General features: G+C 41.0%; 1 protein-coding gene across 2 annotated transcripts; it reads right to left on the reverse strand.

Annotated features, from left to right (window-relative positions):
• Positions 1 to 27,121, reverse strand: NCOA4 (nuclear receptor coactivator 4). 2 transcript variants are annotated; one of them, XM_060768992.2, is made up of 10 exons: positions 26,991 to 27,121; positions 9,758 to 9,909; positions 7,966 to 8,106; positions 7,730 to 7,818; positions 6,499 to 6,607; positions 5,932 to 6,006; positions 4,908 to 5,054; positions 3,724 to 4,719; positions 2,926 to 3,015; positions 1 to 1,174 (listed from the first exon to the last, which is right to left on the reverse strand). In XM_060768992.2, exons 2-10 carry the CDS (start codon positions 9,896 to 9,898, stop codon positions 1,169 to 1,171), a joined length of 1,794 nt encoding a protein of 597 aa, XP_060624975.2. In that variant the 5' UTR covers positions 9,899 to 9,909; positions 26,991 to 27,121; the 3' UTR covers positions 1 to 1,168. The 2 variants fall into 2 exon arrangements, with proteins under 2 accessions (XP_060624975.2, XP_060624976.2); XM_060768993.2 differs by lacking the exon at positions 26,991 to 27,121 and adding an exon at positions 13,310 to 13,411.

A 27,121-nucleotide genomic window follows, 5' to 3' on the forward strand; every position in this document is an offset into this window, starting at 1 on the left:
TTTTGTTCACAGCAATGGTTTAATTGAGAGATTCAATCTGCACCAACAAATATGGATTAATGACAAACAGCAAGGGTTTGCTTTACCACCATCAGTTAGATTTTGGGAAGCAACATGCACCTTGATATTCTTTAATAATTGAACCATATGTTAATCATTCAAATCTTAATATCTCAATAAATGGCTCAAAACAATTTCTCCAATTAGGAATGCATTCATGGAGGACAGATGGACAGTGACAACACCCTTTTGCTGCTGAAGGCCTATGTTTGTGTAACTTGTAGATCAAAGTGTATTTGTACTAGGTAAAGAGCACTTTCAAACAAGATTTTTTTTACAAAAGATCAGAGCTTATCGGGAATGTCCCTGTACCATATAGTACTGGGGCAAGTGGTATTAAGACTCAGCATTAAAGCCACATCTGCTTTATGCTGAGCGCTTAAAGCTACTTAATCTAAACATGACAAAGTTACTATAATTCTTAGAAAGTAAAAAGAAATAGAAGGTAAATGTTACTATTCATTAAAAACACTGCACTTGGCAATGTGTACTTTAAACCAATGTTCATCCACTCTGGTGAATTTAAGCCCACTTCTCTCATTTATCTCGTACAAGATGACATCAGTTACTGGCAGCCTTCAAGTGATCAATTTGGCATGTGACCCCCCCCCCCCCCAAAAAAAATACAGCCTTTAGCCACTAACTGAATTGTACACAGTTCTGGAGCACCTCATTTGCATAAAATCTGTATGATTAAACATGGTCTTAAGTGCCACTGTAATATATTAACCAGAAGCTGCTGGAGAGAAGAGAGCAGATCTTCACTAAAACGGCTGCCACACTGGCTTCCCTCCCCGTAGTCCTTTGAGGCTTTCAGCCTGGTCTACATGTCAGGAAAATGACTCCAAGCTTTGGTCTCCACAATTGCAAGGACTTCAGGGAAAGATCTTCACACCATAGCCCTCCATGGGATACATACAAGGGAACTGTTGCTTCCATGTGTGCAAGTCAACTTTGCAGCCGTCAGTCAACTACATGTAAGTTAACATCCAAGTCTGGAAGAGGCATATGTCAGACACAAACTAGAAATGAAGTACACCGAAATCACTCAGAAGAAATGTGCGATGGTCAGCAGGAAGGTGATGTTTGTTCAGATGGTTCAGACTTTTCATAACTAGAAAAGGAATTTCAGAATTACAAAGTTAAAAAGGAGGAGTCTTTGAAAACATTCTAGATTCAACTATAGGAATATACTGGAATTGTTCAGAATATGCAGCTATGTGGGCGACATTCTAAAAGGACAATATGCACTGACTTCATTTAAATTCGGATACATTTTATTACAACCTCTGCTCTGCTTTGGAAAGGGCTACAAAAGCATAACCAAAAAAGATGTTCACACTCACAATACATGTAATCTCAGAGTTACAAAAATCCAACTTAGATCTAACTCCTAGTTATAAATGTGGCGGGGGGCAGGGTTAGTGCTGGGAGGGCCTTGGAGTAAGCGCACCAACCATTTGTGCTGGTATTTGGAAATTTTGTGTTTATGGTGGCACAGCAGATTAAATTGCTGAGCTGCTGAACTTGCTGACTGAAAGGTTAGCAGATCGAATCCAGGGAGCGGGGTGAGCTCCCGCTTCTGCCAATCTACTAGTTTGAAAACATGCAAGTGTGAGTAGGTCAATATATACTATTCCTACAGGAAAGTAACAGTGCTTCATGCAGTCTGGCCACAAGATCTTGGAGGTGTCTATGGACAATGTCGGCTCTTCGGCATAGAAATGGAGATGAGCACAACCCCGCAGTCAAACACGAGTAGGGTAAACCTTTATTTTACCTTTATGTGCACAGGTAAAAACAACTCGGACATCTGTCCAAGTTGAATTTAAAGTAGAATCCGATTGAAAAATTTTTTAGTTTTGGTTAGTATGGTGTGGGGATAGAGCCACTGTGAAGGTTTTACTGCTCTCTGTATTCTCATTAGATAGATTTGATCTCACTTCCTGACTGCGAGACAACAGGATGTGAGACAAAATCTACCCCTATGAAGGGAAATTAACTCCTGGAAGCATTATCATGGAGGAACGGCATCTCCACTGAGGCTTTCACTCATCCTTGTGTCCATGACATTCATTTTTCAAAACAGTTTTTTTGCTGTCTGTGCCCCTGTTGAGAAGACTTCATTTTCTGGACAGAAAGTGAGGCGAAATCTTCTGAACAGGGGCACAGACAACAAAACAAACATTACAGAGGTATTAACTCTTCCCTATGTTACTCAGAATTAAAAGAAAATTAGCTGGACTTCCACTTAAAAAATGAACATGTTCTGATTTCCATAAAAATTAAACTTAAGAACAACCTTACACAACCTATCTTGCTCTTAACCTAGGAACCACCTATATTCAGCTTTTTGTCACAAAGATCCAAAGGCACATAAGTCTAAAAGCCTCACCCCTACTTTTTAAAATCTGATGTGCACGTAGTCATCTCCCATTTCCTCCAAACACATTTAATAAAGTTAATAGAGGATGCTTATCTAATGGGCAAGATATTCTTTCTTGGAAATGTATTCTGAAAGGTCTAGATCAGAGTAAAGGTTGATAGGCATAGTTCAACTGGTGATAGAAAGGTATCTAGTAAGTGTTAAGAAGCCCAGAGCGTTGTTTTTATTATTATTATTATTATTATTATTATTATTACTATTATTATTATTATTACTATTATTACTATTATTATTATTATCTCCATTTCTTACTAGATTTGATTACAAAAGCAAAGATCAACAGTGGTAGTCCAACTTGTATTTGACAACAGCAATACAAGGTGGGGGAGGTATAAATTCTCCTTTAAGATCTTTTCAGTTTGCAACCTTATAGCTGACTAAATGGAACTTGGCTCAATATAAAAGAGGAAAATACTTACCTGCAAGGGAGTCCGATATAGCCACTTTTCTCTATCTCCATTTAACTTCATACAGGTGAATAGATCACATACGGTAGGAAGACCACAGTCCTAAAAGAAATGGATTTCCCCCATTAGATGGATTTTCCCCACAGTCTTATCTGTATTACTTATTTATTTATTTATTTACACCATTTCTTCCCCCCCCCCTTCTCACCCCCGAGGGGGGACTCAGGGCGGCTAACACAGGCAACAATTCAACAGTATCAATAACAACAATATAAACCAGCAATATAAAATCCTATTACATAACAATTAAACAGCGATATTAATTAAAATTACATAGATTTTTGAGGGTTTTTTTGTCATGTCAGGAGTGACTCTTGGTGTGAGAGAATTAGCCGTCTGCAAGGACGTTGCCCAGGGGACGCCTGGATGATTTGATATTTTTATCATCCTTGTGGGAGGCTTCTCTCATGTCCCTGCATGAGGAGCTGGAGCTGATAGAGGGAGCTCATCCGCCTCTCCCAAGATTCGAACCTGCGACCTGTCGGTCTTCAGTCCTGCCGGCACAGGGCTTTAACCCACTGCGCCACCAATTACATAGTCATATAGAACAAATCACATAATCACAAGTCATACAGCCATTTCCAATTTTCATAACAATCCTAATAAATACATTACACACCCGCCATATAAAAAAATATTGGTCACAATGTCTATTTTTCCCCCAAAAATATATAAATACTATTAAACATAATGTAATGCTATCTATCATCATCAACACCTTGTCAATCAAAGATTAGAGGTTATACATACGTGTGCCTTTTTGCGTAGCAACCATTTGTCTTCTAGGGGAGGCTGGTTGGAAGTTTCTGTGCTCTTGGAAGACAACACCCAGCTGTTTGCATTGAAAGGGAGGTGGAATGGTTCCAGGAATTCCAGAAGGGAACTCTTACAGCTCATTTCCGCTTTCTCTCTGCTCGCCTTCTCTTCTGTGCTCGGCGCTGTGATTTCTGATCTGGCCAACCAGGACGACAAAGGGGTTTTGAGCAATTCTTTCAATGGTTCCAGAATGGCACAGTTCTGTTGTTGTTGTGCTTCAAGGAAAGTTGTTTCCTCCACTGACTGCTGAGACAAATGGAGCCAGGCGTTGTCCCCTGCAGGTTTCACTATCTCGGGCTCAGTGACTTGGCTGGGTGTCTGTCCCATTGGCATGCCATTTTTATCCTTGCCTTCTTTCCTAAGGAGCCACTTGCAGAGAGCTTCCTTCTCGCATTTGTCATCACACACACACTCTGAAAAGCTGGAGCACAACTCATTCGCTCGACATACATCTTCTACTTTAAATGAAGGCTGCAAAAGCCAGGCATCGTTGGCGGTTGACTTCTTCCCCTCAAGGTGCTCACTAAGGCACTTAAGATTGCCAAGGTTTTCTATCTCCATGCCCTTGGCCTGGTTGCCGCAACAATTGCTGCAGGAATCCGCTTTGGAGAGCCAGTCGTTCAGACTGTACTCTTCCCGAAAAGGCTTGAGCACATGCTTCCACTTCTCTGCTGGGGCATTCTTGTTTTCTGGTTCAGGAGGAGTAAGTAGCCAGTCAGAAAGATCACTCTCTTCTTGCTCCAGGATCTCCAGCTCATCTATTTTTTCAATAGAAAAGGTGGAGCCAATAGTAGAGGTAGAACATTTACGCAGGCGGAAATCCATGTATTCAGGAACATCTTGCTGGTGGGTTTGCAAAAGCCAGTTCTCCAGGTTTTTCAGATTTCCCCACGCCTCCTCCAAGTAACACACTTTGGAGGACTTGAAATCCTAAGACACAAACAAAATCAACTTAAAGATTAGTTCTATGAAATCAACATTGTTTAGGAAATAAGTTATCAAAGTATTAACTTTTGCGCCTCTGTATAATAAAGGACCAATAACAACCTTCCACCCCACTAATTCGGAAACATTTTCACCAACTGACTTGAGAAACTTTTATTAAAGGCAGACTATACCTGACTGGTCTCTGGCACATGTGGTTTCAACAGCCAGTCCTCGTAGTTGTTGCTAGGAACATACGGAGCAGAGGAGGCACTCACTGCAGGTTTGTTTCCAAGAAGCCAGTCAGAGAGGGGACAACCAAATGAACCAGACAAGGGTTTCTGGAAATACCATACTTAGTGTTAACACATTTAAATAAATATAATAACAGTAAATGATGTGCTCAAGATCCTAATAAAAATACATACTCTTTTTCATACATACCCATCCGTAATCACGCTTCATCTCTGCTCACTCTCCCCCTCCCCATTTCAGAGATAAAACCAAACAAAAGACATGCTGACTCTCTATGATTCCTCTCTCTTTCTTTTGGAAAACCTATGTAGACAGCTAAATAATCCCCCTTTACTTTACTATCATAGCAAAATGGGAAGTCTTCTTTAACTAGGAAAGATTGTAGGCTTAAAAATTGAGCGTTTCTCAACCTGGGGATAGGGACCCCTGGAGGTCGCAAGAGGGTGTCGGAGAGGTCGCCAAAGACCATGAGAAGGCACAGTATTTTCTGTTCGCGATGGGGTTTCTGTGTGGAAAGTTTGGTCCAATTCTATCGTTGGTGAGGTTCAGAATACGCTTTGATTGTAGGTGAACTATAACTCTCAGCAATTACAACTCCCAAATATCAAGGTCCATTTTCTCCAAACTCCAACACACATTTGAGCATATTGAGTACCTGTACCAAGTTTGGTCCTGATCCATCATTTTTTGAGTCCACAGTGCTCTCTGGATGTAGGTGAACTACAACTTCAAAACTTAAGGTCAATGCCCACTCGGCTTATATTCAGGTTGGCTTATACTTGAGTACTTATGGTATATATATTTCATTTATGATGTTACAAGCAAGAGACCCAATGGGAGAAGCCGAACAAAAAACTAAGCATGTCTCATTCTTCATCAAAATTCATTGTGTTATTAAAATAAGAAGGTCTCAAAACATATTCTGCCATCATGCAAATGCATTTGAACTTGTAAAATATGTACCTGCTCAAGTTTGGCTGTTATAGGACAATTCTGTACAGAAATCCAAGGAGCACTGTCTTCTTTGTCGGAGGTTTGCTGTTTCATTAGAACAGAATTATTTTAAATGTATTATTAGTTGTACACTTTGATATTTAGAAATAATTGAGTAGACTCCTATGTCTATGCAGAATCTCAAGCTAGCAACCTTAGGCAAACAAACAATCCAAAAGTTCAAACAACACAAAATATAAGGTGTGTGTTTGTTCTGAAATGTATCCAGTAATTCACTGGAATCCAGAATCTTGAAAATAGTTCTGTTAACTTAAAAAGACTTTTCCTTTTTTTTTCATACCACGCCCTACACACTATACTGCAAGCTGCTTTTAAAAATCAAGAGAAGTTCCAAAAGCAGTTTTTGCTTTAGGGAGAAATATCAATTGTCATAACTTTTTTTAAAAATCCCAGAAAGTTAACAAAATGTTTCCGCAAGAAGTAGCCCTTTAGGATTTTAGTAATTAATCCTATGTTTTCCAATACTAGTTATATGCAACAAGCTCTACTGTTCTTGAGAAAAGTGTTTGTACTCACCATGGTGGTTATTGAACCAAATGTTGTGATGGCCTGGCGAAGAAATGGCACGTCAGCTTCAAAATTTAGGATGGAAGTTTCTTCTGGATTTAGAGATAAATTGCCTAATCTGTAACGGCAGAAAAAAGAGGCTATCAAATCAAATTCAGTATTAGGACAAGAAAATGACCATAAGGCAAAGGTAACGTTTTCCCTTGACATTAAGTCCAGTTGTGTCCGACTCCGAGAGGTGGCGCTCATCTCTATTTCTAAGCCGATGAGCCACTGTTGTCCGTAGACACCTTCATGTGGCCGGAATGACTGAATAGAGCGTCATTACCTTCCCGCCAAGGCAGTACCTATTGATCTACTAACATTTGCATGTTTTCAAACTGCTAGGATGGCAGAAGCTGGGGTAACAGTGGGAGCTCACCCTGCTCCTGGATTTGAACCACTGACCTTTCAGTCAGCAAATTCAGCAGCTCAGCAGTTTAACCTGCTGTCCATAACTAAAGCTAAAAAGCACTGTTCGTATGAACTAAGCCAATCCTTCTGCAAATACGTGAAAACAGTTAATCATTTTGACCTAAACAGAAATAGTATGCCTCTCGGGATCTTAAAAATTAAATCAGTCTTATCTCTATCCCAATTGCAATCCATTGGTCTACATCAGGGGTCCTCAAACTAAGGCCCGGGGGCCAGATGTGGCCCTCCAAGGTCATTTACCCGGCCCTCGCTCAGGGTCAACCTAAGTCTGAAACAACTTGAAAGCACACAACAACAACAACGACGATTCGATCTCATCAGCCAAAAGCAGGCCCACATTTCCCATTTAAATACTAGTAAGCTTATATTTATTAAAATTGTTCTTCATTTTAATTATTGTATTGTTTTAAAGTGTTTTTGCACTACAAATAAAATATGTGCAGTGTGCATAGGAATTCATATTTTTTTCCCATTATAATCTGGCCCTCCAACAGTTTGAGGGACTGTGACCTAGCCCTCTGTTTAAAAAGTTTGTGGATCCCTGGTCTACTTCTATGCATTATCCACACTGTCAGTAAACAGCTTTCCAGTACAGCCTCTATTTTTAAAAGTATCAGTATTTGCATGAGGCAAAACAAATAATCTCTTGGGCAAAAGAAGAAATTGCATGCAGTGTTTTAACCCATAATTAGGTGAACTGTGGCTAAAATAATTCTGAGCCCAATGTCAAATTCAAGAGCTACATGATTCCAACAAAATTGCTTACCTTTCCAAGCACACTGAAATCTGGTTGGCAAGGTCATTGCTGTGAGGCTGCTCCAACTGGTGGATGAGGCAATTAAATTGTCCTAACAACTGCAATTCAAGAGAGAAAAATATGACTTGATTCCCGTAAAAACATCATGAGCAAGGCTTAGATAGGGAAATCTGCCAGGGACAAGCTGCACAAGGTCAAGGCTATATAAACTGTGGTTCTAAATGAGCAAGAACGAGGCAATTTACCCAAAAGAGTTGCTGTGCTTGCTGCTGCAAGGCTTCCTCCTTCAGCTGTTGGATGAGATCCACCTGTTCCAGTAGCCACACTTCACGGCTGCGCAGACATTCCAGGTGGCGGCTTATACAGCTGTGAATCTGGGCTTTTACCTGCAAAATAAATGCTAGATTCAGCCACTGTCTCCCCTGTAACTGACCTAAGTCATGCCTGTACTGGAAATAGAAACACCAAGAAAAAATTGAGATACAGGATATCTCAACTTAATAAAGCCATTCATGTCTAAATATCACCGAATTTTAAATTTCATTCAGTGGTGGGGCACCACTATATGAAGGAAAGAAATAATTAAGCACTGTCAAGAAGAAGGTGCGCCACACCACAACAAAGCATTCAGCCAAGACAAATAATTCTAAATTGGCATGTAACCTCTTATGACTTATTCTGGAGTGGGGCATTCTAGGATTCTCAGTGCCTCACCATGACAGCATGATTTAAGAAGGAGAAAATCTAATAATAATAATAATAATAATAATAATAATAAACTTTATTTGCACCCCGCCACCATCTCCCCAATGGGGACTAGGAGCGGCTTACATGGGGCCAAGCCCAAGCAACATATTACAACAAGATAAAAACAAAGCATAAACAATAAGCATCATCATCAAAATTACATAAAAGGGAAAAATATATAAACACAATAATAAAATAACATTCCAATAAGCACAATCACAATAACAATGGGTGGGTCACATGTACAGGATAAAACGATTAAAAGACTCTAATGAGATAAAAATAGGAGCAGGTTATTTGCAGAGAACTCATAAAAACACACAGAGTTGTGAAGCTAAACTTCCCACTTGGAGGAAAATATTTTTCAAAAGAATTGAAAAAGATTTTCAATTCTTTTGCTCACTCATTTTGAAGGGCTCCAAGAATTTTTTTTCTAATTTATGTGTACAGTTTATCTTGTATTTACAGTCTTGATGACACCACGTATGCTGCACAGCTGAGTGCTTCATTTGCTTGAAAGCAGAATTTAAATAACACAGGGTTGCCAATATGACTATACAAGCCCAACAACTACAGAAGTTTAGATACGTAACACATAACTACTGTTGATTCGCCTCTAAAAGCTACGTATTACAAGTGGGGTGCACCAACTAAAACTGTGATATAAATGAAATGCAAACCACTTCACAGCATGCAAGTAGAGCAGGATTTATTTACGTTCTATCCAATACCTTTAATAGACATCTCCTGCTATTATAACCAAAATATTTTTGGTCAGATAGTTAATCACTGAGACTTAAGTTGCACCTACACTATAGAATTAACACAGTTTGGCCCCACATTAACTGCCTTGATTCAATGTCAGGGATTCAGGGGAGTTGTAGTTTTACAAGGTCTGCAGCCCTCCGTGTGAGAGAGATTGTCCCTCATCAGAATACAACTCCCATGATATCACAGGATTGAGTCAGGTCAGCTAAAATAATTCCAACCTGCATTAATTCTACCGTATAGATACACCCTGAGCAAAATATGGTATCACTTGTGACACAGCATTGTTACATTGGCCTAAATCTTAGGCTACTGTAAGAAAGCTTAATCAGAGTTTAAATTCTGAGTTATTAATACACTGTCTTGAAATAGGCTGCATTCTGTGTGAAAAGATTTAGACACAATAAAGCATTCAGAATGTATAAAGTACGAACACTGGTGATTCTGCAATGAGGTACAGATAGCAAAGCATCTCCATGAGATGTAGAGGGCTGTTGCTGTTCTGAAGTGCGTCCTTCATACCTCTCTCCAGTTGTCTTTAACCTGCTGTTCAGCCTTGACTATTTCAGCAATTGCAGTCTCCAAGTCCTTCTTCGCTCGAAGACACTTGTCAAGAGGCTCTTTGCTTGAAGAGCTTTCACTTCTCTCCTGGAGTGGTCTCATCCTTTCCAATTCTAGAAGCAGGGGGAAAAACCCACAAGATAACTCAAGATATGCCACATGGAATACAAGAAGAGGTGCAACTTGTTACAATTTGCTTGGTCACCAGTCACTGTTCTGGTCCCTATTTTGCCCCTTTCTCCAAGGACTTTTATAACCCAATCCTGGACTAACTGTGCAGTTGAGCATCTGATCTTGGTTTTCACAATCTCTTACATAGGGCAGGGGTCCTCAAACGTTTTGAACAGAGGGCCAGGTCACAGTCCTTCAAACTGTTGGGAGGGCTGGATTATAATTTGGAAAAAAAACATGCACAAAAATTCCTATGCACACTGCACACATCTTATTTGTAGAGCAAAAAAAACCACTTAAAAACAACACAATATTAAAACGAAGAACAATTTTAACAAATATAGACTTATTAGTATTTCAATGGGAAGTGTGGGCCTGCTTTTGGCTGATGAAAAAGGATTGTTTTTGTGTGCTTTCAAGTTGTTTCAGACTTAGGTTGACCTTGAGCGAGGGCCAGGTAAATGACCTTGGAGGGCCTTAGTTTGAGGACCCCTGCCATAGGTTACCTCTTCCATCTGGACTGGCTAATGGTTCCAATACAGCACTTTGAATACCTGAACAACCATGTTCGGCACTGCTGACAGATTTGGAAACCAAGCACAAAACTTTGATGAATCTGAACTAATACTTCATTTGCTGAACAGGAAAGAAGAAACAAGTTCTGCACCCGATGACTGACTGCTGGGTGTCAAAATGAGTTATGGTGACAAGTAACATGAGGAGAGCACAGAAGGATTAGCTGGACAAAACCTAGGTCAACAAACCCCCTCAATAATTCCAGGGCTTACTAATGAACAGCCATATGTCGGGATTCCTACTGTTATTACAAGCCTTCCCTCCTTTGTTGCCTTCATATATCCCTGGAATGCTAACAACGTTCAGGTTCAGTTTGGAGCTATTCATCGTTCTCCATCAATCTTCAACACAAATTTTACAGCAATTATTTCATAAGGTTGAACACTGTGAAAGCCACCTACTGTATGGCTACCAGCCTCCTCCCATTAGACTTAAATCAAGGAAAAGTTTCATGAGAAGCACCACTCCTCTAAATGTTCCTCCAGCAACAGCAAGGTATATCCTTGTGGGTAGCAAAATCAGGCAGTTCCAACTGAATAGCCCCCTCCGAGGGTCTTCCTCCGGGGGCAAACCAAGAATGGGCAACTTGGAAGTCCCTAAACAGACTCAATAGTGGAGTGGGCAAATCAAAAGACAACCTGGCAAAATGGAACAAACTATAAGAATCCTCCACCTTGTACAACTGTGGAGCAGAACAAACAACTCAGGAACTGTATGCTTGCTCACACTCCCCTGCCTCATGAACAGAGGAAAAAGTGTTTAACGCAGCGATTCTCAACCTGTGGGTCTCCAGGTGTTTTGGCCTACAACTCCCAGAAATGCCACCCAGTTTACCAGCTGTTAGGATTTCTGGAAGTTGATGGTCAGGACATCCGGGGACCAACAAGTTGAGAACCACTGGTTTAAAGCTACAGACAGTGCAGTCGCTGTTGCCCATTTCTGGTCTAAAACTATTTAGGTTGCCTGTGATCCCTTTATCAGTTTTAAACTTATTTATTATGCCATGCTTTTGACGTGAAATAAATAAATAGCAATTATTTCATCCAAGAGCCAAGTTACAGGATAAGTAAAAAATTATTTTTGTGTTTCATAAAAATAATTATGTCTGTTTGGACAGTATATGTCAGGGGTTTCTTCTCATACAGCAGGAAATTTGCTGCAGGTATAAACTAGCATGTTGAGAGAAAGAGCTCTTTATTTTATAGAAATACATTTGTATTTATAGAATTTTTACAATGCTATGTGTTTTAATAATGATATAAGCCACCAAGATACGAGGAAAGGCACGTAGTAATTATTATTATCATACTGACACAAAAACACAGTATGTCACAGCAAATGACATATATATGCTGGATTTTGTATCACAAAATCACAAGTCGAACACTTCCCAAGCGTCTAGGACTGTGTGATGCTTATTATTATTATCATCATCATCATTATCATTATTTACACCACTAAACCCATTCAGAATTTTTGAGGACTACAACATCCCTGACTGCAATCACTGGATATGGGGCCTGCCCTAATTTAGAAATGGGTCTAGTTTTCAGAGGATAACAATTGCAATTCTTCAAGGTGTAAATAAATTTGGGGGGGGGGGGGGTTTAAAACAGTAGGTCTGGTCATGGTGGGAACCCAAAGCTCAATTGTTAGAATCCAAATGCTTACATCCCCTCCCCCCCCCCCACCTTTATTTATAACACCTTGCAGTTCTCCCAAAGTACATGGTCTAGACCACTGGTTCTCAACCTGTAGATCCAGATGTTTTGACCTTCAACTCCCAGAAATCCTAACAGCTGGTAAACTGGCTGGGATTTCTGGGAGTTGGAGACCAAAACACCTGGGGGATCCACATGTTTTGACCCACTGGTCTAAACCAGGGGTCCTCAAACGAAGGCCCGGGGGCCAGATACGCCCTCCAAGGTCATTTATCTGGCCCTCACTCAGGGTCAACCTAAGTCTGAAATGACACAATAACAACAACAATCCTATCTCATCAGACAAAAGCAGGCCCACACTTCCCACTGAAATACTAATAAGTTTATATTTGTTAAAATTGTTCTTCATTTTAATTATTGTATTGTTTTTAAGTGTTTTTTGCACTACAAATAAGATATGAGCAGTGTGCATAGGAATTCATTCCTATTTTAATTATTGTATTGTTTTAAAGTGTTTTTGCACTACAAAAGTAGTTTAACACTACTTTAACTGCCACTGTTCAATCCTGTAGCATTCTGGGAAATTTTGGGAGGCATCGGCACGTACGGACAGAAAAGACTAGAAACACTAAACATATCACTCCCATGGTTTCATAGAAATTAAATTTGCAGTTTAAAGTAGAGTCAAAGTGCACCAATCCTACAGTGTAGGTGCACCCTACCTTGTTGATCTACACTGCAGTGAAGCCGGAGCAAATAGCAGTAATATTTCCTTTTTCAAAGAGCTCTTCTTGTTTCTAGAAAAGGCCTGCCTCTGATCCCAAACAATGCTGAGCGACACAGACAAAGCTTGCCAAACATCCAGCCTTGCTCTCCTTTGCTCCCAGAGGGAAGTTTCAACACCAAAATGGGTTCTCTCAACGTGCAAGGATCAGAAAGGAATGCAGCCAAGCAACTTGGGCGGCTGATCACTTTCCCTCTGAGTAACACAGGGCTTGCACCCTGGCGCAACCTACTAGGATCTCCATTGCTTTCCCCATAAAAGCAATGGAGGTCCTAGTCCTCCCATTCCCCCTCTGAGGCGTCCTTGCAGTGCCTGGCATACCTCCGATTGCCTTCCAAGAAGGACGAGCTTTTAGGCCTCCTTCTCCTCCTCTTCTGCCGGCTGAGATACACTATCAGCAGGAACAGGCTGCTTTAAGCGTGCCTTGGCCCCGCCCCGCCCCCACCACGTGACCCCAGCCGCCACAGCTGAGACACAGACTGGCACGTCGCAGGCAGGGGAGGGAAGGGCCCAAAACTGCCCAGCAACTGGGATGGGGGAGGCAGCAAAGGGAGAACAGCCACTCTTCGCCTCCCACCCACCCCCCCCCCCGCCCCGAATCAGGCCTAATCTCCCCTTCCTTCCTTAAGCCTCCCTTGCGCAAAAGGAAAGGGGCAAGTTCAAACTGTTTTTCCAGCCATATCTGCAGACAACAAAGCTTGGGAGGGTAGGGTCAAAATAAACTAAAGGTTTGGTTCCCAAACTTTGGGCCGCTTTATGGATTTCAACCCCCAGAAGCCCCAGCCAGCTTAGGCAACAGGAATTCTGGGAGACAAAGTCAAATTCCTAAATTTTGGGAAACACTGTCCTAAATTATTTTATTATTTACTCCATTTACTCTATTATTTACTTCATTCATAGGAAACTAAGATCTTCTGGGGAGGCCCTGCTCTCGATCCTGCCTTCTCAGGTTCGGTTGGCAGGAACAAGAGACAGGGCCTTCTCAGTGGTGGCCCCTCAGCTGTGGAACGTCCTCCCTAGGGACATTAGATCGGTCCCCACTCTCTTTTAACATTTTGCAAAAAAGTCAAAACCTGGCTTTTGGAGCAGGCTTTCTCAAATGCAGTGTAGCAGGCAAGCCCTGATCTCGGAATGACTGGACAATGCGATTGGATAATGATTTTGATAATGAGATGCGGAGGATCTATGTTTTTATAGGTTTTATTATTTACTGATAAAAAAAATATTATTTACTGAGGAGCCCCCAGTGGCACAGTGGGTTAAAGCACTGAGCTTGTTGACCGAAAGGTTGCAGGTTCAAATCTGGGGAGCGGCGTGAGCTTCCGCTATCAGCCTAGCAGTTCGAAAACATGCAAATGTGAGTAGATCAATAGGTACCACTACAGCGGGAAGGTAACGGTGCTCCATGCAGTCATGCCGGCCACATGACCGTGGAGGTGTCTATGGACAACGCCGGCTCTTCGGCTTAGAAATGGAGATGAGCTCCACACTCATACGAGGAGATACATTTGGAAAGGTAAGTTGGACTGGAACCGTTTAGAGCTTTATAGGCCAAAACCAGCACTTTAAATTGGGCTTGGTAGCAAATCAGCAGCCAGCGGAGCTGACACAACAGGGGAATTGTATGCTTCCTGTATGCTACTCCCATTAGAAATCTGGCTACCGCCCATTGGACTGATTGAAGCTTCTGGGCCATCTTCAAAAGCAACCCCATGTAAAGTGTGTTGCAGTAGTCTATGCAAGATGTAACAAGAGCCTGGACCACCAGATCATAGAATCGGAAGAGACCACATGGGCCATCCAGTCCAGCCCCTTAGTATGCAGGAACACACCATCCAAGCACTCCCAACAGATGGTCATCAGCACCTGTTTAAAAACCTCGAAGTAAGGAGACTCCTCCACACTTGGAGGCTACATTTGCAACCAGGAAGTTTTTCCAAATGTTTAGATGGAATCTCCAAACTTCTCAAACTTTGGTCTTCCAGATGTTTTGGATGCCAGCTCCCAGAATACTCTTGGCCAAGCTGGCAAGGCTACTGAGTGCTGAAGTCCTAAAGCCTGGGTGAACCAAATCTTGATAACCACTGCACCAGATCATATTTTATCATGGAAGCTGAGTAGGTCCAGCCCTGTTTAGTAATTGGATGGGAGGCCACCACTGAAAATAAGGTGCTGTGGACTATATTTCCAAGAGAATGCACTGGTAAAACCAACTCAATTATTGTTCCTGGATTATAAATGTCATTTCATAATTGGTTCTATCATAAAAACATGGGAAAAGTTTGTTAAACTGCAAAAACAAAAGTTTTCGTGGGACATCCCTGTAGCACATTTTGCTATACTTCATTCAGTCTCCACCAATTCAACATAGTTTGTAGCAATCACAAAACAAAGTTTCTGGAGTAGGACAACTACTTTCAAAGTAAGTACTACACCATTAAACAGGAAGTAACATTCTTAAATCAGATAAGGATTTTTTTCAAATTTTGTTCCATAGTGCAATCCTTTGCCTAAAACAATCCCTTGAAAGTCATGGTAAGTCAACAGGCAACTTGGAAGACATTTAGAGAGTTTACTGACTAAAATAAACAGCAGTGTGAACTGACTCCACTGGAAAACATCCCATTGAAAGCATTGCAAAGGTTTGATGGATGGCACTAGTGCCTGCTGATACAATTATCCATCCAAGTCAATTTCTATGGATACTATAAAACTGAATGGGGTCACAAGTTTACAGTTGACCTGAAGGCATGCGCAAGCACACACACCAGCCACTCCAATGAAACCACCAGCTTGATCCTATCTGCATCTGAAAGGCCAGGATGTCAGACTTCGCTTCTTTCAATAAGGTCTAGGTTTTGTTACTGTTTGCCTTCAGGTTGTTTTCCAACTCACACAAACCTGAGGATGTGTAAAAAATAAGTCCAGGTTGTGGAACAGGAACAGATTTTTTCCCCAAGGGCTGATGCCAAAGTAGCCAGTTCTGGCCGGCTGGACCTACGACCCAAATTGAGGCGAGGCAAAGTAAATGCTAATTAAATCCTAATTACTTACCAGAAGACCAAGGCGAGATAAACAGTCCTCTACCCACCCATTTTATCTTCATAACAACCTTGGGAGGTATGTATGGTCATGAGGCTGAGAAAGCAACAGGCCTAAGGTCGCCCTGTGAGGTTCATTCTTGAGTACACATTTGGACTTGGGTCTCCTCAGCAAATCTCTAACCACTGCAGATATTGGCTTTTTCCTAAGTGGTTTCTCTTAAAACAAACACACATTTATGTACCTTCAGCTCACTTGTCGACTTGTGACAATCCAATTAATTTCTTAAGTTTTCTTGGGCAAAGAATGCTCAGAAGTGGTTTTGCCACTCCCTTTCTCTGAAAATATAGCCCTCCAGTATTTGCCAGTGGACTCCCATCCAAGTACTATACAAAGGTGACCCTGCTGGGCATCCAAGATCAAGTGGGATCTAATGTCTTTAGGATATTTAGACATAGATTTACCGTACAGCCCCAAAATGAGACATAACCGGCCTTCTCAAAAGTTGTGCCAAATCAACCAAATACCTGGGAGTCACTCTGGACCGTGCTCTGACCTACAAGTAGCACTGCCTGAATATCAAGTAAAAGGTGGGTGCTAGAAACAATATCATACGAAAGCTGACTGGCACAACCTGGGGATCACAACCAGACACAGTGAAGACATCTGCCCTTGCGCTATGTTATTCTGCTGCTGAGTATGCATGCCCAGTGTGGAACACATCTCACCACTCTAAAACAGTGGATGTGGCTCTTAATGAGACATGCCGCATTATCACAGGGTGTCTGCGCCCCACACCACTGGAGAAACTACACTGTCTAGCTGGTATTGCACCACCTGACATCCGCCAGGAAGTGGCAGCCAATAGTGAAAGGACTAAGGCAGTGACATCTCCAACTCATCCCTTGTTTGGGTATCAGCCAGCACGTCAACGACTTAAATCAGGAAATAGTTTTCTAAGATTTACAGAGACACTCACTGGAACACCTCAGCAAGCGAGAGTCCAAAAGTGGCAAGCTCAAACTCAGAACCTCAATCAATGGCTGAAACCAAATGAGAGACTTCCCCCTGGGCACACAGAAAACTGGGCGACTTGGGAGGCACTGAACAGACTGCACTCTGGCACCAAGAGATGCAGAGCCAATCTTAAGAAACGGGGCTACAAAGTGGAGTCCACGACCATGCGATTGTGGAGAAGAGCAAACTACAGACCACCTGCTGCAATGCAACCTGAGCCCTGCTACATGCACAATGGAGGACGTGCTTATAGTAACACCAGAGGTACTTCAAGTGGCCAGCTACTGGTCAAAGGACATTTAATCAACTACCAAGCTTGCAAACTTTGTGTTTTGTTTGTGTGTTTGTTAAAAAATGCAATACAACTGTTTGGTTTGCTCCTGACATAATAAATAAATAAAGCTCACCTGTCGACTTGTAGCAATCCAATTAATTTCATAAGTTTTCTTGGGCAAAGAATGTTCAGAAGTGGTTTTGCCACTCCCTTTCTCTGAAAATATAGCCCTTCAGTACATTGTATTTGCCAGTGGACTCCCATCCAAGAAAGGGATGACAGAGGTGACCCTGCTGGGCATCCAAAATCAAGTGGGATCCAATGTCTAGGATATTTAGACATAGACTTATTTATTTATTTATTTAGAGCTTTTATAAACCGGTCTTCTTGACCTCCAAAGAGGGACTCAGGGAGGCTAACAGGAGAAAATTCATACACACATAGAATAAACATAATAGCATCATAATACATTAATACAAAAATACAATTACAAAAGCCAGGTCGTCACAGTACAACCCCAAAATGAGACATAGCTGGCCTTCTCAAAAGTTGTGCCAAATCAACCAAATTTGGACTGTGTGGACAGTACAACCCAGGTATGGACAAACTTCGGCCCTCCAGTCCAGTCCCACAATTCCTAACAGCCAGTAGTTTACCCATGCCTGGTATAACTCTTCTGGTTGCTTTCCCCACAAATAAAACATTAGCAAACAAAACACAAAGCAGGTGTTCAGACAGCTCATTCCAAAGATAGTTTTGCCTGCAGAACTGTGGTCACAACCATCCTACCAGATTAAAACCACAAGATGTGTAAGGCATCCCACTGCAGTGCTTACACAATATACCTTGCTTCATTTGAAAATAAAGGGATATGTAATGGGATTACTGATTGAAAAACAAGATGTATATCTCACAAATGAAGTTCTATTATAAAATAGCTTAAGTTTAACTACTGTTTTTTTTTTTCTTCTAGAGGTAAGTTCATTCAGGGACTCCAGTTTAAAAATAAGCCCATGTAGCCCAACCTTAATGGTGGGCGTTCAGGCCTTAATAGCTGAATACCCACCATTAAGATAACTAAATGAGGAGACAGAATTGTCTCAGAGAGGGGTCCAAGGCTTTAGAACAGGTCTGCTCTACTTATCAGGAGTAAGAGGCCTAAATTAAAATAGGTAAAACCTCTTTGGGCCGCAGATATATTTTAAGCATCTCACTTTCCAAGTAGAGATATAAACTACTGTACAAATAAACTATATTATAAAAAGAGAAGTTTCAATAATATACATTAATTACACTTATGTAAGATTATTTATATCAATATAAATTAATATAAATTATATTAATGCAAAAAAATCCTTTGCTAATTAACTAATTGCAAACAATAAGAAAACCTGAAAAATGCATTAAAATTTGTACCATTTATCTGTCATAAAATTATCATGCTAATTATTAGGATTTCTAAAGATTATAATTAGAAAATGCATATCCGGACAATGCCAGGTACTTAAGTTAGTTATTAAAAAATGGTTGTCTTGAGAGAGTCACACTCTCCCTGCCTCAGGGAAAGGTGGGGACAAACTTTTCTTCTGTTGGCACTATTGGCTAACACTGAGCAATAAAACCATTTCAATTAAATTGTCTTTTATACATATTTCAATCAGGAATTACTTTTTACCATCAAATTCAAAATGTAAGCCTGTAAGGCATAGGCTTAATTTGTCTGGCCTCACACATAGCCAAGAGAAGTACCCGACTTCACCCCATACTATTTCAAGGGAAGCACAATCCTTTTTAAAATCACATATTTCAAGGAAACCCACATTCTTAATTCATTTCTTTCCAAGAAAACACCATAAGTTTATCTAATTTTTTATAGGGAAACCTTTCTGATGTCATCATTTGAAATCTGTATCTTATATTTCACTTTATCCATATTATTTTTTTTGTCTCAGTGTGGCTTCAAAATACTTTCCCTCCAAAATCAAATATACCTATGTCTGAAGCTGACACAGGATTGCACCTAATAGAATACTTAGTTCTGAAGCAAGCTTTATAATATACTTCAAAGTATATATACATAATGCATATACATAATCTAATAATACTTTATTGGGTGGTTATGTGAACTAACCATTGAAAAAGCAAAGGGATGACTGCCAATGGCCCATTCAGGAGATGGGCATGCATGTTTGTTTGTTTGCTTACCACACTTGTACCCCACCCTTCTCACCCCAAAGGGGACTTAGCGTGGCCTCACAAATGCATGTTTCAGTACCAAAAAAAGGGGTTACAGATAATTTCTTTTGTTAATACCCACTTTTCTAAACAGGAAACCAGATGTCTTATTGTTAGCTTTGCCTTAGATGTTTCCCCCCTTCCCATATCTCCCTGGAATAGCATTTCAGTCAACTTTGACTACATTTTAGATTCCACATTGCATTCTACTTCAGAGAAGAATTATCCCACTTATTTCCTTTACGTCCTTGCTCCTAAAGAACTTTGTTCCAATCAATGGGGTAACACCTACCTAAGTGACCTGTCCACTACCCTTTCGGCTAGGAAGATGGCATGTGTTGCCCTAGCAGTTTAGTATCTGCAATTAGTGATTTGAAATACACTTTTCCAGACTGTTCAAGTTTATAGGTTATTCATTAAATAACTCAGTGATGTCTCTAGAAATTACACTAGGCACCATAGCATAGGTGTGGGTAGTGGTGGACTGCAGGCCCAACAAGAAGCAGTGTTACTTCTGCAGACAGGAAAGTTCACAAGACTTTCAGTAGCAAAATGAACTCAAAATACACAGCACATTATAGGTTTTTAACTATGTGCTACCTCTTGAAATACATAACCTCACACTTGACACTACGGTAAGTGAAAAAGTTAACTATAAATATTTTCAATAGTTCCACTGTTTTGCATAGGGCATTGGAGATCTGAAGTTCACTGCATGCCTACACAAAAGGAACTGGAATTACTGAGCATTATATTTCCATTTCACAAGGATGGATATTTTAAGAAAATGGTTTGCATAATGGTTTCCACAGGACTGCAATTGCTCTTTTTACATTGTTCTAGAATTGTGTGCCTTCAAGTTGCCTGTGTACTTATGGCAACCTCATGAATTTTATAAGTGTTTTTAAGGGAAGGAATATGCTTACAATAACCTAATTAGTTCAGCAAGAATCAGCTTACAAGCACAAAAGAAAATACTATAAAATGCTTCAAATGGCATTGCATCACAGCCTACTAGCATGTTTTATTAAACCTAATTAAGAACTCCCATCCTTTACAAAAGATAAAATGCTTCTCCTAATATTTCCTCATCACAGCTTTTTAACAGACAGTACCAGAAAGCAAATGGTAACTATATGAAAATGCACATATTACTCAAACATGTGAATATAATTTTCCTAAAGGTTTGCTAGACCACAATTCAAATCTGATCATTTACACATTGAAGAGGTCTGTGTTGGCATACATATTCTTGGCTGGAGGGACAAGACGCTCAACTACCCACCCTTTAGGCATATCTGCATATTCAAGGCAGACCTAAGAACAATTTATTAATAGCAAAAAAATATTATTATTAATAGCAATGCTTCTCATTAGTTTGGTATGATCAGAAGCTTTGATCCATTTGTTTTATTACAACAGCTCCATGGAATAGTTAGATTCAATACACTAATTAAGCAAACTACAGGAAAGTAAAAGCAAGCAAAATTCCCATATATTATATGTGAACAGACTATCTTGTAAAATACGTCACTTTTTCCTTGTCGGGAAGGAAGAAAGAATTCTTCCCTGTGTCTAAACTTGCTACAGGTAGCTCGCTAATTGCAAGCATGGTATTTCCTTGCTCCAAGCAATTTTGAGACATCAGATATGGCTCATTGTGACAGACACAAAACACCTCTACTCTGCCATATGGAAAATTGAGCAAACCAGGATTTCAGCATATCAAATCAATACATTAAAATTATAAGAAAGGTGATTCTGTCTAAAATGTTATGAAGAGTTTCAGGACAGTAGTAGCTGTTCAACAGTGGAATGGGCTGCCTTGGTGGGTAGTCAACTGTCCTTTGTTAGTAATTTTAAAACAGGCAATCATTGTTGCTCCCTCTTATTGGCATGTTTTTAAACTCTACAAGTCTCTAATTTTTGTGATCAGGGCAAAATAACATGATGATATACAATATCCAATATTGGAACACATAGCTAATATGATAAGCAAGAACTGCAGAGCCCAAATATACTTGGTGCATGAGCTATATAGAATCAGTTCCTCATCAAGTACCTCATCAAGAAAATGAACCTTGCTCAACTATAATAAGGAGCCCCCGGAGGTGCAATGGGTTAAACCCTTGTGTCGGCAGGACTGAAGACCAACAGGTCAGAGGTTCAAATTCGGGGAGAGTGCGGATGAGCTCCCTCTGTCAGCTCCAGCTCCCCATGCGGGGACATGAGAAGCCTCCTACAAGGATGGTAAAACATCAAAACATCCGGGCGTCCTCCGGGCAACGTCCGCAGATCGCCAATTCTCTCACACCTGAAGCAACTTGCAGTTTCTCAAGTTGCCCCTGACACCAAAAAAATCAAAAATCAAATTGGTGAACAAACTTCCAGAGACTGAGGATGCACAAACATAAAACGCTCTTCAGATTCAGGAAACAGTGAAAAGTAAAAAAGCATATTACATTGGGTTCTTCAGATCCATGATTTCCAGTGACCCTAGATCATCACAGCCCATATTAATATAAGTGGCAGTAATATTCAATTGGACCCACTGAAGCATTCAAGTTCAAATCTTCACCATTTAATAATGCAGTGTCCATATTACTCATATTGGCAGGGGAAGGGACCTGACCACCCCACCTTCTGGATACGAGACCCCCCGCTGTATGCTGTTATGTGTTTCTCTAGTGAAACCCTAATCCTCTGTGCAATCCTTCACACAAAATCTTTTAAAGGGGCTACAAATCTTACACCATTTTCAAAACATATCATGTCTCAAACAGACGTAAACATAACATTACTGGCTCAACAGCCCACTTGACCACTGCCAGTTTTCTATTGTTTGTGTTTCTATTAAGAAACCAATCAAAATAAAAAATAGAATCTATTTTGGTTAGCCTTAATCTAACACAAAGATGGCAGGAGGAAGATAGAAGCAAATAAGAGTATCAATGTAAAGCTCAAGTAATTACCTGTAAAATCCCAAATAATTCACTAAAGCCACATTTGCCCACAGTCCAAAATACAACCTAACCTGAAGTAAACATTTGACATTGAATGACTCAGTGAATGCACACTAGAGATTTCTTTTTTTTCCCAAAAGTAAAGCTCTTATACTGAGTCAGACTTCTTCCAACTACAGCTTTGAGAATAGTTTATGTTATCACTAAAGGTTGCAGGTGAAATGAAGTACTCTCAGTTCTACCATACATCTAGAGCTTTCTGGACAAATGGTTTGTTTTTTTTTTTTTTGTGATGTGGGCAGCTACTGTATATTTTACTACATGAAATTGAAGTTTCATCATTTTCATTCCTAGAAGTCCCTTAATTTTGGTACCAAAGCAGCTGAAGTCATGATAAATGCAGACACTGCTTTCATTTGTTTCCATACAAAACAAAAACCATTTTCCCCTTCTAGAGATTGCTAAGATAAGCACATCAACTTTTTGTTGTTGTGTGCATTTAAGTAATCTCTTATGATGACCGTAAGGTGAACCTAATCACACCTTTTTTAAGGCTACGGGTACATCTACTAAAGAATCAATGCAGTGTAACACAACTTTAACTAGTATGACTCAATGCTATGAAATCTTGGGAGTTGCAGTTTACAAGGTCTTTAGCATTCTCTGTCAAATAATGGTGGTGTGTTGTCAAACTACAAAACTCAGGCTTCCGTAGCATTATATGGGTGGAGAAAGGGCCTTAGAGTCTCCATCAGTCACGGAACAATTTCCAGGAGAAAACTTTGGGTGTATCTACATACACTGTAGAATCAATGCCACGTGAAACCACTGTAAGTGTCATGGCTCCAAGATATATAGTTTGTTGAGGCACCACCATTCTCTGAACGAGAAGGCTAAAGATTTTATAAAACTACAGCTCCCATTGTTGATCCCACAGCATTGAGCCATAGCAGTTAAAGCAGTGTCAAACTTATTTATTTATACAATGCTTTTGACACAAAATAAATAGTAGTACATTTTATTGATTAACCCATTGGCTGTATCAACACACTTGAAAAACACATTTAACACATATTTATTTATTTACTTCCTATATTTATACCCCACCCCTCTCCCTCCAAAGGGGGACTCACACAGCACACAAAAGTTAAAATAAGCTGTTAACAAGGATTCAAGATCCCAATCCAGATCAAGTATCTCCATCATCCCTACAGTTGGGAAGTAGCAGCCAATAGTGAAAGGACCAAGGCAGTGACATCTCCAGCTCATCCCATTTGGGTATCAGCCAGCACATCAACGACTTAAATCAAGAAATAGTTTTCTAAGATCTACAGAGACACTCGCCGGAACACCTCAGCAAGCGAGAGTCCAAAAGTGGCAGGCTCAAACCTAGAACCTCAAATAATGGCTGATACCAAATGAGAGACTCCCCTCTGGGCACACAGAAAACTGGGCGACTTGGAAGACGCTGAACAGCGAGATGCAGAGCCAACCTTAAGAAATGGGGCTACAAAGTGGAATCCATGACATGCAAGTGTGGAGAAGAGCAAACTACAGACCACCTGCTGCAATGCAACCTGAGCCCTGCTACATGCACAATGAAGGACCTTCTTATAGCAACACCAGAGGCACTCCAAGTGGCCAGCTAATGGTCAAAGGACATCTAATCAACTACCAAGCTTGCAAACTTTGTGTTTTGTTTGTTTGCTTGTTTGTTTAAAAATGCAATACAATTGTTTGATTTGCTCCTGACATGATAAATAAAACCCCTACAGTTTACCCCAATCAACTCCAAATACGCAGTTCTCAGCTGAGTTGCTTGATACAGTTAATGGGCCGTTTTGTATGTTATTTTAGCATTCCGGCTGGCCAATAATAATGTATTTTTAATAGAAGAATCCTGGTGTTTGGTTTCTCTCTTTCTTGTACAACTTACAACTAAACAGTACAGGTGTGATATCTTCTAGCTCTGATGTGCCACAGATACAATGTTTTGACCATTGTGTCCAGCTGTTCAAATCTAATTCTGGGAAAATCTCTCCTGGGGTGTTTAGCCATTTCTGTCTTTAGATATTGGACTGTTTGAAAAGGATGTTTAAAACAACTTAGCCATTTCAATGAGCCAACAAAATAAATAAATACGTTTCAACCTTTATTAATTTACTAACAGTAATTATAACATTCCTACCCCCTTCCTGTATCCCTATCACCACGAGGGATACAGCCCGTACCTTGGGAAATCTGATCTGGCCACGGTGGTCCACGCTCTGGTTACATCCCAAATAGATTACTGCAATGCGCTCTACGTGGGATTGGCTTTGAAGACGGTTCGGAAACTTCAGCTAGTTCAACGGGTGGCAGCCAGATTACTAACTGGGGCGGCATATAGGAAGCATACCACCCCCTTGCTATGCCAGCTCCACTGGCTGCCGGTCCATCTCCAAGCCCAATTCAAAGTGCTGGTTTTGACCTATAAAGCTCTATATGGTTCTGGCCCAGCTTACTTGTCCGAACGCATCCACCCCTACGTCCCACCTCGTAATCTAAGATCATCCGGGGAGGCCCTGCTCTCGCTCCCGTCAACAGCACAGATGCAACTGGTGGGGACGAGAGACATAGCCTTCTTGGCTCTGCCCCCCCCCCCCCCCAATGGAACACACTCCCAAATGAGGTAAGATCCGCTCCCTCACTCCTGGCTTTTAGACAAAAATTAAAATCATGGTTTTGGGACCAGGCCTTCGGGCAGTAGAAGTAAATGTATGCAGCATTTTGGAAAGGCAATGACTGGAACGGTGATTTGATGGACGAGACTGTTTTATTGTTTTAATGATTGTTTTATTGCTCATGGATGTATTTTTTTAATTTGATTTATATCTAATTGTAGTGTATAATTGTAATTGTTTGTACTGGCATTGAATTTTTGCCATTACTTATGTGTAAACTGCTTTGAGTCCCCCTCAGGGTGAGAAAAGCAGTATACAAATACTGTAAATAAATAAATAAATGATCTATATAAATAAAAATGTAATGTTCGTTTGTGGGATTAACAGAACTTAAAAATCACTGGACGAATTGACACCAAATTTGGACACAAGACACCTAACAACCCAATGCGACCTGCCTACCTGCGTGACCGCATCTCCGTATATGAACCCACCCGCTCCCTCCGTTCATCCGGAGAGGCCCTGCTCACGATTCCACCTCCGTCGCAGGCTCGTTTGGTGGGGATGAGAGAGAGGGCCTTCTCTGTGGTTGCCCCCCCCCCGACTTTGGAACACCCTCCCCAAAGACATTAGACTAGCACCCACGTTGGCAGTCTTTAGGAAGAACTTGAAGACCTGGCTATTCCGATGTGCCTTTCCGGAATAGGATAACCCCCAGCACTATGTCCCAGAAGCACTTTATTAGAGTTTAAGAGTCTCTGCACACTGCACTTGCCCAGAATCCCAACATACCACCTCTCACACCCAGCACTTTTTTAACCTGTACCCTTCATTGGCCCGGCCCTGGTTTTATTGCGTAATAGTGTAATGTTTTGTTTTCGTTATTGCATATCTTTTTAATTTGCTTTGCATTGTATTGTTATTGTCTGTTGTTGTGTTGAGGCCTTGGCCTTTGTAAGACGCATCAAGTCCTTCGAGAGATGCTAGCGGGGTACACATAAAGTTTAATAATAATAATAATAATGTATGTCCTTCACTCAAAAAAATTGCTTTTTTCATTTGGGAGTTGTAGTTGGGATTTATAGTTCCTCTACAATCAAAGAGCATTCTGGACCCCACCAACGATAGAATTGAACCAATCTTGGCACACAGAACACCCATGACCAACAGAAAATACTGGAAGGGTTTGGTGGGCAGTGTCCTTTGGTTTTGGAGTTGTAGTTCACCTACATCCAGAGAGCACTGTGGACTCAAACTATGATGGATCTGTACCAAACTCTACATGAATACTCAATATGCCCAAATGTGAACACTGGTGGAGTTTGGGGAAAATAGAATCCTAACATTTGGGAGTTGTAGTTGCTGGGATGTATAGTTCACCTACAATCAAAGAGCATTCGGAACCCCATCAACGATAGAATTGGGCCAAACCTCCCACACAGAACCCCCATGTGGGCCACAGCAACGCGTGGCAGGGGACAGCTAGTAAATAATAAATATCATACCCTTTGAGGGGGAAAAATATCCCCCCACACCACCCCACAAAAAAGATGGAAGTGGCAGCACTAAAAACCCCAAAGCCAGGACTAACAATGGGATTTTTGCCATTCAGTGTCATGATAAATGCACCACACCACCTGGACTACATCCAACGTCTTCACATTTGGGCTTTAAAATGGGGGAAATGCCTGCCCCGAGGAGCCATTTTGGCCCTTGTGGGAAATGTCAGCGCCGGTCCAGCGGGGCAATGGGCCACAATGGGCCTCCACACAACCAACCCACATCCCCAGGCCTGCAGCCTGACTCACCGAGGGCGAATGACGGGCTCCGTCCGGCTAGAAAGCGCGACAGGCCTCGGAAGGACGGCGAAGGCGCCTCACCTCAGCAGGCTCCGGCCGGAAAAGGGAGGCGTTCCCACTCTCTGTGACACTCTCGCGAG

This window comes from Anolis sagrei, chromosome 3 (assembly GCF_037176765.1).
Source record: "Anolis sagrei isolate rAnoSag1 chromosome 3, rAnoSag1.mat, whole genome shotgun sequence".
Lineage (NCBI taxonomy): Eukaryota > Metazoa > Chordata > Lepidosauria > Squamata > Dactyloidae > Anolis > Anolis sagrei.

Coding starts and splice junctions, on each gene's coding strand:
- NCOA4 (XM_060768992.2), bottom strand. CDS start 9,898: ATGAGACCACTCCAGGAGAGAAGTGAAAGCTCTTCAAGCAAAGAGCCT. Junction 8,107..9,757: donor TTAAAGACAACTGGAGAGAG/GTATGAAGGACG, acceptor TTTATTTTGCAG/GTAAAAGCCCAGATTCACAG. Junction 7,819..7,965: donor AAGCACAGCAACTCTTTTGG/GTAAATTGCCTC, acceptor CTTGAATTGCAG/TTGTTAGGACAATTTAATTG.